Source organism: Uranotaenia lowii, chromosome 3 (assembly GCF_029784155.1).
Source record: "Uranotaenia lowii strain MFRU-FL chromosome 3, ASM2978415v1, whole genome shotgun sequence".
NCBI classification, from domain to species: domain Eukaryota; kingdom Metazoa; phylum Arthropoda; class Insecta; order Diptera; family Culicidae; genus Uranotaenia; species Uranotaenia lowii.
In genome coordinates, this window is record NC_073693.1 from 307,298,749 (window position 1) to 307,312,904 (window position 14,156).

General features: G+C 35.6%; 1 protein-coding gene across 1 annotated transcript in view; it reads right to left on the reverse strand.

Moving 5' to 3' along the window:
• The window catches only part of LOC129753708 (protein Fer3-like), a 19,193-nt gene extending 6,590 nt beyond the window's left edge, over positions 1-12,603 (reverse strand). Inside the window, 4 exon segments of the mRNA XM_055749553.1 lie at positions 8,515-8,605; positions 8,607-8,639; positions 11,868-11,885; positions 12,400-12,603. Coding sequence (XP_055605528.1) covers positions 8,515-8,605; positions 8,607-8,639; positions 11,868-11,885; positions 12,400-12,603 — 346 coding nt within the window.
• Positions 12,604-14,156: the final 1,553 nt, after the last annotated feature.

A 14,156-nucleotide genomic window follows, 5' to 3' on the forward strand; every position in this document is an offset into this window, starting at 1 on the left:
TAAGACAATGGAGCTTATTCTGAGAGTCGCGTGACGTTATGTGCGAAATTTCTCATCATTGTGTCGACTCCAGAAAACACTCTAGGCTAGAAGTTCCAGCTCAAATGTCCTGTGATCGATTTTTGGAGTTCATTAATACTAACGTTCCATCTCTGAAACATTTCCTGGAGTCAGGATAAAGAAGTGAAATTTTGTGAGTCACATCACTCGCAGAATAACCACCAATATAGCAAAAACAGTGTACAGATAAAGTGGACGACCATTTTTGCCGACCCCTGACTCGAGATTTGAAACATGAAACAATTGAGCGTCCCTCAAAAATTCTATGTGTATATTTTCATCTCAATAGAATGCATAATAACGTTCAATGTATTTAAGCATTAATTATCGCGAAAAATCACTTCCATCTGTACCGTTGAGCCGTTAACACGTACGCCGGAGCATCGTATCGTTGCTGTGTACCTGCAGGAACATTTTACATTATTTATTTTTTCCTTACCTGTATTTCAATCAGCACTTTTCAGTGCTAAAATTATTTTCATTTTCATTTTTATCAGACATCGGATGAGATCACAAATGAATTAAATTCTTTGTTAGGTTTTTCTCCATTCAAAGTAATTCAAATGAGGAAAAGAACCAACACGAATAATACCAGTAGTGTTGGTTTTGCTCCTGAACTTTATTTGATCCATTTTAAAAAGGATCAGGTAATAATTTGAAATTTTGGAAAAGGCTCGTCTTATGTTTCATTGTCGAGTAAAATTTGAACCTTTTCGTAAATCCCATACCAATTTTTTACAAAATATTACGCCAATGTCGTCGTTGTCAAGCTTTTTGTCATGGCACTAAAAATTGTAGAATGAATGCCAGATGCATGTTTTGCGGCTCATTCGATCATGAAAAATCTAAGGCGGCATCCATAAATTACGTAGACGCAAAAAATGCACTTTTTTTGACCCCTCCCCCCGTATGTCACAAATCGTAACGCTTCGACGTACCCCCCTATGAAAATTACGTAACGTTGATGATAACCCCCCCCCCATCTTCCCACGTTTTTAAATATTGATTTTCGAAATTAAAAAAAAATTATCGTAAATTTTTTTAACGTTCTTCAAAGCGGAATTAATATCTATCTAAATCACTTCTTAGTACTCATTGATGATAACTCTCTTACAAAATAAAATGATTGTCTTATTACGAGTTGCTCTGTGTTGTTAACTGATGATCTTCCTTGTTTACTTTATTTTGTGACAAGAGCATAGCTTGTTGTGCAAGATATACTCCACTTAGTAATATTCGTCAGAATAACCAAAATTGCATTTTTTAAATCAATTGAGAAAAAAAAGTAAAATGTCCATCTTAAGGTTGAATTGAGTTTTGGCAGTTTCATATTCGGTTTTGCAACGGTTATTTCACGATATTCAAAACACATTTTAAGAAATCTACCTATGAATCTTTAAAGAGGAAAGGTTACAAACCAGTTTTCAATCATGTGAAGCTTACAAATTTAAAACTGATTTTGGTTTGCATATCATCCTACGAAAATTGCATGACATAAAAAAAGCTGCTATGAAACTGAAATTTTTAAAGAAAAAAATCGTTACGTAACGATGAGCATACCTCCCCCCCTCCCCTATGTCACAATTCGTAACGCTCGAGCTTACCCCCCCCCCCCCCTAGGAGCGTTACGTAATTTATGGATGCCCCCTAAATGCCTTTTTGGTGGTGATAAGCCAAAAACAGAATTTTTTAAGTGTGCGAATTGCGCAGGTAATCATTCCTCGAATTCTCTAGATTGTCCCGTTAGGGCAAAAAATTGTTGCTTCTAGGAAAAACCCCAAAGTTTCCCAGAAAAGTTTTCTTCTCCTCCTTCCTCTTTTTCGTCTACACACGTCAGACCGGCAAACAACCTGCCTGTTCGCAGTCAGCCTCGGCCTACATTGGAATCACGGCTGGGTAATACCCGAAGTGATTTTAATGTTACCTGGGCTGATTCTTCGCCCACAGACTCGTTGTTTATCGTTCTCAGAGGTGGTTGAAAATGGGTTTGCCCTCTTCAGGTTTAACTAATAAAATGGGAAAAAACCAAGTCTCAACGTTCATGCGAAGGCTTGGGAAAATCCCCGAAATATCAATACTTTTTCTTCTCCTTCCTCTTCTGATTCTAACAATTTTGTTGATTTGGGTGAGTTTACTGAGGAAAAATTAAAATTTTTGCATCAAAAATTTAATGGAAATGATGCAACTTATGTTGAAAGCAAATTCAATGTTTGAAGCTTTCCAAACTTCTTTTAATTATGCTAACAAAATTATTATCACTTTACGATTCCCTCATGGATCCAAATAGATGTTTAAATATTATGAATTGGAACGCTAGATCTTTGCTGGCTAACCAAGACGAGTTCTTTTTATTTTTGAAAACTCAAAACATACATATTGCTGCCATCACTGAAACTTTTTTTAAAGCCAGACAATAACTTGAAAAGCAATGCTTTCTTTAAAATTTTACGAATGATCGACTTGATCGACAAGGTGGGGGTGTAGCTATTGTCATCAATAGTCGTCTCAAATTTAGACTTCTTCCTTCTTTCAATACAAAAGTCTTAGAAAACAATTGGAATTGAATTAGAAACTTCTATGGGGAAAAATTATAATTGTTGCCGCATATTTGCCTTTTCAATGTAGCGGTGAACAGAAAAATTTTTTTGAAGGGAGATTTACAAAAACTCACCAGAAATAAATCTAAATTTTTTATTATTGGTGACTTTAATGCAAAACACCGATCTTGGAATAATATTTCATCAAATTCAAATGGGAATATTTTGTTTAATGACTGCTCTGGCAGGTTATTATACTGTTGAATATCCTAATGGGCATACTTGTTTTTCTTCAATTAGAAATCCCTCCACAATTGATTTGGTTCTAACGGATTTAGGCGAGCATTGAAGTCAATTAGTTACTCATGCGGACCTCGATTCAGACCACCTTCCAGTAACATTTTCCTTTATCCCAAAGTCCCATTGAAAACCCTTTAAAATCAACTTTTAATTTTCAAAAGGCTAACTGGGAGCGATATATGAATTTTATTGAACGTAATTTAGATGTAAACGCTCCATTGAATTCAATAGAGATATTGATTTGGCTGTAGAAAATTTGACAACTTCAATAGTCAATGCTAGAGCCGCTTCAATACCTAAAGTTAAACATAAATTTAATCAACCTTTAATTGATGATGATCTTCAGTTTTTGATACGACTGAAAAACATTCGTCGACGCCAATTTCAACGAACTAGGGATCCTTATTTGAAATCTATTTATTGCGACCTTCAAAAAGAGATCAAACGTCGTTTAAATTTCATTCGTAATGGAAATTTTGCTAAAGCAGTAGAGGACATAAAATCCTACTCAAAGCCATTTTGGAAATTAACTAAAATTCTAAAAAAGCCCCAGAAGCCAATTCCTACTTTGAAAGATGGGATTAAACTTCTTTTAACTAATTCAGAAAAAGCTCAAAAATTAGCCCAACAATTTGAGTCTGCTCATGATTTTAATTTAAACGTTGTAAGTCCAATTGATGCTCAAATTTCCCTAGAATTTGATGATATTCTTTCTAAGCAAATTGTGTTTGAAAGTTTCTTGTGAGACAAATATTGATGAACTTAAATTGATTTTCAAAAAAATTTAAAAATATGAAAGCCCCGGGGGAAGATGGGATTTTCTATATTCTTATTAAAAAGTTGCCTGAAAGCACTTTAAATTTTTAGTTAAAATCTTCAATAGATGTTTTCACTTGGCTTATTTTCCCAATAAATGGAAAAAATGCCAAAGTAACTCCAATTTTGAAACCTGGAAAAAGTGCTTCAGAGCCTTCAAGTTATCGACCAATTAGTTTGCTTCCTTCTTTAAGTAAACTATTTGAGAGAGTTATTTTGAATAGAATGATGATTCACATTAATCAGAATTCTATTTTCCCTGATGAACAATTTGGTTTTCGTCATGGACATTTTACTACACATCACTTTTGAGTGTAACTAATATGATTAACGCTAGCAAATCTGAGGGTTATTCAACTGGTGTTGCCTCTTCTTGATATTGAAAAAGCTTTTGACAGTGTTTGGCACAAAGGTTTAGTAGCTAAATTAGCTCGATTTGATTTTCCTGTATATCTCACCAAAATTATTCAAAATTATTTGACTAGCCGAACTTTGCAGGTAAGCTATCAAAATTCATGCTCTGAAAGGATACCCATTAGAGCTGGTGTCCCCTCAGGGTAGTATACTTGGGCCTATTTTATACAAAATTTTTACTTCTGATCTTCCTGATGTCCCAGAAGGAAAAGGTAGAAGATTATTTGCTGACGATACTTTGCTTTCAGCCAAAGGTCGAAATTTACGGGTGGTACGCAGTAGATTGCAAACAAAATTTAAATTCCTTTTGAATTACTTGAAAATGTGGAATATTTCTCAAAACGCTTCCAAAACTCAACTTATTTTTATTTCCCCATAAGCCAAGAGCAAAATTTTTTAAAACCTAATGAAAATCATTCCATAACTTTTAATGGGGGTCTCTTTAGAATGGTCTGATCACGTGAAGTACTTGGGACTCACACTTGATCGGAATCTTTCTTTTAAGAATCACATTGAAGATATTCAATCTAAATGTAATAAATACACTAAATCTCTTTATTCTCTCATCAACAGGAAATCCCGACTTTGCCTGAAGAATAAGATGCTTATTTACAAGCAAGTCTTCCGACCAGCGATAATGTATGCAGTTCCGATTTGGTCTAGCTGCTGCGCGACGAGGAAGAAAGTCATCCAGAGGATTCAGAACAAAGTTCTGAAAATGATTTTGCGGCTTCCACCTTGGCAAAGCACCGAAGATCTGCATCGGATTGCAGGCATTGAATCTATCGAAGAGATGGCCAACAAAATCATCTCCAACTTCAGAGGCAAATCGATGCAGTCTTCCATCGCAGAGATTCGCTCTCTCTACAATTAGTTTAATTTTAGGATAGCTTTAGTTTTTAGTTTAAAATATTTTTTTTTCACTACAGGATGTTCTTCTTTATAAAAATGCTTGATTGTGCTCAGCAAATTTAAGTCGAATAAATAAATTTTAGTGATTATTAAACTATAGGGCTCTGAAAGTTCATTATTGAACTGAACACCTAATTTAATGTATTAATGTAATATAAATTGTAATGATGAATTGGTACTAATTAAAGATATATTTAAAAAAAAAATATCGCGAAAAAGTGTCAATATGGACGACCCCTTTGGCCGACCCTTGGCCCTGAATTTGAAACCTGGAATCGATTGATCGTTCATCTAAATACTTTTGTGCAAATTTTCATCAAAATCAAATCTAAAATAACGCCAATATCGCCAAAACATTTAACAGTTGATACGGACGACCCCTTTTGCCGACCCCTTCTACAAAATTTGATAAGTGGAATGGATTGTCCGTTCCTTTAAATACCCGTCTGCAAATTTTCATCTCAATCCAATGCATAATAACGCCAATATCGTAGAAACATTAAAAAGTTGATATGGACGACCCCTTTGGTCGACGCCTGACCCAAAATTAAATACCTGGAATCGATTGCTCGTAACTCAATACACTCATGTGCAAATTTTTATATCAAACCAATGTATAATATTGTCAATATAGTAAAAACACTGAACAGTTCATATGGACGACCCCTTTTGCCGACCCCTGACACAAAATTCAATACCTGGAATCAATTTCCTATGTCTCAAAACCCCTATGTGCAAATTTTTGTCATAATCGCGAAAACAATATTTGTCTTGTATGGACGACCCCCTTTAGAAAGGGTCATCAAAAAATCTGAAAACATTTTTCATCATTCCTGGTCCTAATGAGTATCCATGCCAAATTACAGCTCTCTAGCTCTTAAGATGGCTGAGCCTATAGAGGACAAACAAACAAACAAACAAACAAAACCCACAGAAATTGCTTTTATATATATAGATTCGGATTGAGCTTGAAAAAACCTCTCACATTCCACTCACTTCATGGAGTTAATAATTTTTACTTTTATTCAAATTTCAGCTCACATGTTTAACCATATGAAATTTGGTCGAAAAGTTGATTTCCAGCTGTATTTGGGTCTTTGTACTGGGACTTTTCTGGATTTTTCTCAATCTTGCCCAAAAAAATTTGTCTATTAACTTGAGTATTGGACGCTATCTCAAAAACCACTAGACAAACAAGAAATTTTCTTTAATATTCAAGGAAAAAACAGAATACGCAATTAAAATTAAAAAATTACTGCATATGCCTGCTTAAAGTATAGACTCATCTTGGTAAGAAATTTTTGTTTCATGCATTTGTTTTACGAATTCTTTCAAGCGATTTAAAACTTAATTATTTATTTAATAAATGACAAATCGCCGCCCATTTTCAAAGTTTTTAAGTTTTCCGGTCTCTCTAAAAAAAATTGTAGGGGTATCGAATTGAAATAAAAAACATTACATGGAATGGAATTGTAGAAAAATTGTACCGTTCGTAAGATTTAGGCATTAAAAAGATTATTTACTCAAAGTAATTTCAGAGGAATTTTTTCATACTATATGAATTTTCTTCCCTCATTCTGATACCTGCCAATTTTTTTTTCATGAAACTTTAAAAAATATGGGGACTTGTGATAAAGCTCAGTTGATAAATCAGTAGCCTCCCGAGCTGATGTCCGTGAGTTCGAGCCCAAGAGTAAACATCGAACATAGTTGTTCCAGATAAGTTTTTCAATGACTGGTGCGCCAACTGCATCGTTGATAAAAGTCACGAGTGTGCACAATGATGTGGAAACGAAAATAATCGAAACAAAAAAAAAGGATTTTGAACGCTCCATGTCTGAATTCTGCATTTTGAACCCAAATTCAAAACCTGAATCTAAATTCTTAGATAAGAAATTCTATGAATTTGAAACCAAAAAGCGAAATTTATATCAGAACCTTTAAAGGTGCTGGAAATTTTTTATTTGATTTTGAATGTATGGTATTGAATATGATTTTTTTTCAATTAATTTTTCCTAGTTGAACTTGCATTTTTAAATAAAATTGTGAATGATGAAATTGTTCACATCTTTCAATTCTGGACTCAAGAAACTTTCTTATGTTCCAACTCGTGGGTTCAAGTGTAGGATGAAAATTTTAGATCCAAATCGCAAAATTGTTTTTATTTTAATATTTTATTTTCATGTTCCGAAATTATGATATGAAAAATTCATCACATTTTATATTGAAATGCAACACCAAGGTTCGAATCTCGATACAATATCAATGATTTCACTTGACATTTTTTAACCTTCATCGGGAAAGGGGGGGGGTGGAGTTAACCCCAAAACCCTTCCCCCCTCTCCGTTCCTACGGCCATGCCCTGACCCTAGGCAAAAATCTAGCAAAATCCAAAGATAAAAGGTGTGTTGATTATTTTTTTACCATATTAGTTCTCATTTCACAGTTTTTAAGAATCAAACAATGAGAATTCTGACACTAGCCTAGAGCCATTGCATACTTCAAGGCGCAATATTCTAGTTTTTAGATAATGCAGTATTTTGAGTCCTCTTTAACAGAGATTACAGAGATTAACAGAGATATTGTTATTGAATCAAAGCAATTTGTTTTTGGACAAATATTAGTAATTTCATGATAACCAATAATCACCATCTTTTCAGAAAAAAATACATCTTCTTGGACTTTAGGGATCAATTAAACTCATAAGAAACATTTTGGACAACTTTTTTCTAAGAAAAAATTGAGAGTATAATATTGCTTTCAAAATAAGGCATTATGAAGTTCATGTTATACTCCAACGATTGACATATTGGAATAAATATTTATATTTGACCTTTTGCATGGGGGGATCATTTTTGAAGTGACAAAAAAGATGTTCAAATCACTTTTTTTTAAATTTTTCATCCAAAGCTCAATAACTCGAAAAAAAAACGATTTTATTTTATTTGATGAGATAACCGCATTATTGTTCTGTTCTTTTTTGCACATTTTTCTAGAACATTTGATATTTGTAAGTCATTTTGGTTTCGAGATATAGCGCAAAAATCAAGTATCCTCATTCTCCCCTACACATAAATTACACTAAAACTTGTTTTGAATTGTTTAAAAGCGACTTTTAAAAAAATTTACGAGAAAGCTTATATATTTTTTCGAATAGGTCGACACGTGTACATAAATCATCAAAACTTATAAAAAAAGGCTTGGGGCCCAAACGAACTTAAAAAACTCATTCGAGGCTTTGGTAAAGTGTCATAAATTAAAAAAAATCAAATCGATCATTTTTGCATCCCTATTAAACTTCGAAAAATTATTGGAATGTGCTGGCACTAAATCTTAAGAAAGTTGTTCCACAAAAAGTTAAGTGAGTGCTGGATACGCCTAAAATCATGAACAGTTCATTGAAAACTCATGTTTTGAGTCCAGCTTTAGTTTATCTATATCCCGACTTTGTTATTTTTAACCTCAAGAAAATTACCTAAATCCGCACAGGGAAAGCCGGCGGCCATCAGCTCCGGATAGTGCACCATAGGCGACGGATTTTCCTGGCCCCAGATGGGCGTAAAGGGGCGACACTTCCGGCGGAAACGGTGGCTCCATGTGCTGCATCGAATGGAAGGGGAGCGGGTTTTTCCAAATTTGTTTGTCAAGGGCCAGCAGCAAAATGGTGTCAAATATAAGCAGAAAAGTTCCTGCGACAATTATCCTTTCTAATCGAGGTTTTTTGATGTTCATACAGCTACACAAACACTGATGTTTCACTTAGTTGAAAATTTTTCGTTTAGACGATTTGTAATCAAAATCTCATCTGTCACGTACTCATTGGTGCTCTCCCAGTGATGATGTGGATCACTGGAAAATGTGGCCATAATGTTTCTCTCGGATGGATCGTTATGTGTTTGCACTAAATCTTCTTCTAACTGTATTTCCGAAATAACACCTTGCTCGAAGGAAAATTTTCCTGAACTATACGAATCGAACTCCCGTCGAAGACTGAATATCCTTTTTCTCGAGCTACAAGCTGCCACCAAAGTTTCCAAGCTGTGAAATTATTAAATCCGTTTCCCGCCTCGCCCGAATTCCGCAACCAATCTCCCTCGTTGTGAAAGGTACCATTTCGAATCATCCTAATATCAGTTTAATATCCTTGCAACTGACGGCACAGCATCCACGCCAAATACGTCTATCTCTTTCATCCTCCCTTGGAGTATTTTTTTTCTCGCGACAGCATGCGCACACTTTCCCGAAGAACCGCATATCCTTGCAGAAAATCCTCGCAGTATTACAGCACCATCAGGCCAACAGACGAGGTCGATTGCGACGACTAGGAAGTCAGGTTGTTCGAATGACTGCTATCCACCATACTTCAGTGAGGGTTTCTGGCAGCGTACAAGGAAAACAAAACCTTAAAGACCTTTTTCCGACTGAAATTAAAGAGGAACTTTTTCCGAACACCATTGAGTGGAAAATTTGAGGAGTTTTGAAAAGATTTGTAATACGTTATGCCAATTTATTTTCAAACCTAATAAAAAAAAAATGTTTTGAGAAAAAATCTCCCAAAAGAATCAAAAATGAATATTAAATCTGAACCTGATTCCAAATTCAAATTTCAGTACCGACTCTTTTCAAAGCTGTGATTGAGATTAGAAGAGAAATTTATTTTTCCGGAAATGGGGTAATAGAGACTTGCAATTTCAACTTAACAGTTCAATACTCATTTTTAACCATGATTTACTTCTCTAGGAATCCTGATTTTGGTGACATCATTCCAGCATCCGGCGCCTTTTCATAACGACCATTCCGCACGAGGTAACAGCATGCGCACAACTGTCGTTGGCTCCGCCCCTTTGCAAGGAAATGTTCAAACGCAAACAAAAAGAACTGCCCCGGATGGCGAACATCCTTGCTGCGATTGGTGAAACGTGGCGACTGCCATACGTGTCGTCGCTATTCCTTCTAGAAAGGACTCAATGCAGTGGGGGTAGAGTGCAAACTTAAGGGGGGGTAGGGTCTAACGGGTATAAAAAAAACACCATTTTCACGATTTTTTTCTAAAGCTATCGTTCAAACAAATGTTTTCAAATTTTTTGCATTATACAAAGCATTGTTAAAAGAACATTTAGTAATTTTTTCGTAGAAAAATATTGAAAAATGAGCCGGTGACGGAGCATTTTCGAGGCAGCTTTTTAGAAAACAGGATTTGCGGTGGACACTGTATCTCAGCACAGAATCATCTGAAGTCAAAAAATCAGAGCAAAATATTTTTAATAGATGTTTTTCTGGACCCCAACGTTTTTATTTAACTTAAAAATATTTTTATAAAATTTTTGTGGCTGTTTGAAGTAAAAACTACGATTTTTCACTTAAAAATCCGCCATTTTTCACCTCTAAAATCTCCCCAAAGTAAAAAAATCAAAAAAGAAAAACGTTGGGGTCTGGTATTTTATATGTAGAAAATATGTTCCAAATTTGAAAAGAATCGGATAAGTAGTTTTCAAATGACGATGTCCACGGACTTTAAAAATGTGCTTTCGAGAAAAACGCGTTTGAAGTTTTTGCTCTTGCTTTCTTGCAGTATTAGATAGGAGGAGATTAAGGCTTATAACTTTTACAGTTTTGCTTCAATTGACTTGAAAATTTGACACAACATTCTTGAAATGTTTTACAATAAGAAAATAAAAAAATAAAAAAATCGATTTTTTGAAAGTGTTAGACCCTACCCCCCCCTTAACTATCTGTAAAAATTGTTCTCAGTTATTACATTTCATTTTACTTTGAATCAAAGCAAGGTCTTTTGAGTTGAAAATAACAACTTATTGTTTAAACTAGAGATGTACTGAATAGTAGTAATCGGCGAACGGCCGAACACCGAATATTGACCTTTTCAACTATTCGGCCGAATATTCGTTCGAATATTCGTTGAGTTTATAATACTACAAATTAAAAAGCGACAATTTCATTTTTCTGCACTTCCTCCATTTTAATACTCCTTATGTTCTTGTATTGATTGTTCTCAACCAGAGGTATTAAATATCAGATCTTCTTTAAGTAGCGGTTTCTTTGATTTCCAAAATGTCACCAAAAGTTAGACGGACATCAGATGACCCGTCTCTTCTAGAGCGTTTACCACCAAAGATATTGAGCTGGGACAAAACATTTCAAAACAGGTGCCAAGCTATTTGAAATTGCTTATTTTATATTGAATCACATGAATGTCGAATTTTAGCTAGATGTCTTCAAAATAGTTACCAAAAACGATGATCTTTAACTTTAAGAATACTATATTTTCTACCAAACGAATCCACACGGCCGGGTCTGGACTATTTTTTGAAAATAAAGTAAAAAAAGAATATATCTCATCAAAATCTAGGCATTATTCTCAAACACACAAGCAAGAGGAAAAGAAAGTAAATTACTCAAAATTTGATGTTTTCATTGAATCACAGCAGCAGTGTTCAAGTCGTATTAAAGAGTTGAAACAAAATTGATTTTTATTTTTAAATTTACTCTAACAAATTGTGTTTGAACGCAACATCTAAAAATGGTAAAGAGAAATTTGAGTATTTATTTGATTTAGCTAATAACCTAAATATACCCGGGTCAAATCCGGAAAATTTCAAATTATATCTGGCCATCTGGATTCATGAAAAAACTGTAATATTCATATTGAATAAATTTGCTATCGTTCACTTGAACACCATTTTTGCGTCTGATCAACAGTATTGTTGATACAGCTGAACGCAAAATTGATCGTACACCTGTTATTCATTCTTGAGTTTTGTGTTTTCGGGGTATTATATAAAAATTTCATTTGGATTCATTAAAACATACCTCCTTTTTACTCTTTAACTGTGGAAAGAAAAATACAAATTGTTTACATTTTCACTTCATATTTTAAAAAAAAAAACAACACCCTTTCAGGCGTGGCAAAATTGATCGTACAGTACTACTTTTTCTTAAAATTCCAATAAAAATCTGTTCATAGAAAGTAAAAAATATCAAAAAAACAATTAAATTAGTATTTGGTATGACCTCCTTTGGCATCTAGCACTGCTTGATGTCCCACTAGATGGAATGTTTTCCCAGATATCCTTAATCGTCGTTCCTAGTTCTGCTTGTTCCTAGGATTTTGACGTAGAATTACGTCTTACGGCAACACTATAGGGGGACAAATTGAAATTTGCAAACGAATCTCGCGTCACGAAAAACGCCTCTTTCACAGACATCACATCTAAAGGATTATGACGTCATCACCAACATCTGCTTTGATGGGTTTTGTTTTTCCCTACCACGAAAGATATAAAACAAAGGGCCCGTCGGTCGACTCGGTTTCTTTCGCTGTTTGCTGTCGAACTGAACAGACCGTTGCTGCGCTTCGATCTGAGTGTGGACCCCACCAGTGGTAATCGGACCCAGCTATCGATTTGCAGTAGTTCAGTGGCAACCGTGGACCAGTGAGCAGTGAAGACGGTGAGCAGCGATGACGGCCACCAGCGTAGACAGCCAGCGGCGGAGGCGTCCAGTGGCGGAGGACTTCAGTAGCAGTGGCAGAGATCCTACAGGACATCGCAAGTGGCGTTGCATAATCGAATTATGTCACATGGTCTGTGTTGCATAATCGAATTATGTCACATGGTCCGATTATGTTGCATGATCGGATTATGTTGCATGATCCGATTATGTTGCATGATCGATTTATGTCACATGATCGATTTATATCACATGGTCGATAATGTTGCATGGTCGGATTATGTCACATGGTCAATTTATGTTGCATGGGCGATTATGTCACATGGTCCAATTATGGTGCATGATCCGATTATGTTGCATGATTGGATTTTGTCACATGGTCGATTTATGTTGCATGGTCCGATTATGTTGCATGGTCGGATTATGTCACATGGTCGATAATGTTTTATGGTCGAATTATGTCACATGGTCCGATTATGTTGCATGATCCGATTATGTTGAATGGTTGGATTTTGTCACATGGTCGGATTATGTTGCATGATCGAGTTATGTAGCATGGCTGGATTTTGTCACATGGTCAGAATATGTTGCATGGTCGAAAATGTTGCATAATCAGATTATGTCACATCTTCGATTTAACTGCATGATCGGATATTGTCACATGGTTGATTATATTGCATAATCAGATTGTGTCACATAGTCGATTATGTTGCATGGTTGAATTACATATGTAATTGGTCGAATTATGTTACATGGTCTGATTACGTTGCATGATCCGATTATGTCACATGTACTGCTTGCTCAGATAATTTCTGGTGATAGGTTTATGTCACATGGTTAAATTCTGTTAAATGGTTGAAATTTATCACGTAATATTGCCATTTTGACACTCATATGTTGGTCATTTCAAAAATGCACCATAAGTTCTGTTATTCTATACATTGACAAAAAACAATTGCGTTATTCTACGTTTAGCGGTCGTAGCCAAATTACTACCTCCCCCACTATTTAATTTCCAAGCGATTCTTGGCCTCCCACCAGAGGTGTTCTAACGGGTTCAGATCGGGAGACTGCGGAGGCGTTTTGAGTTGTTTAAGGGTATTATACAGCAACCACTTCCGTGCGACAATCGAGGTATGTTTGGGGTCATTATCTTGTTGGAAGTAGTAATCACGAGGTAGACCCAATAAATCTACGGAAGGCTGCAGGTTACGCTTAAGGATGTTCAAATAACCCATCTGGTCCATCGTTGTGTCAATAAATTACATGGCTCCTGGTCCAGAGGCCGACATTGAACCCCACAACATCTGGTTGCCGCCACCAGGTTTTACAGTTGGGACCAAATTCTTTGGCTGGAGCTCCGTTCCAGGTTTTCTCCACACCATTTGCCGTCCATACGATCCGAAAAGATTTATTTTTGTTTCGTCGGTAAATAGAACTTTGTTCCAGAACTCTTTAGGCTTATAAACATAAGCCTTAGCGAACTCCAGTCGTTTTTCATTTTTACGTTTGAGATAAAGACCTTTCAAACCGTTCCTGTACGCTACCCTCCGGATAGTATCTGCGCTGACAGGTCTTTCGATGCTCCCAGCGACTTCAGTGGCCAATTTCGGAATACTTGTTCTAGGTTTCCTCTTCAGGGCTCGCACA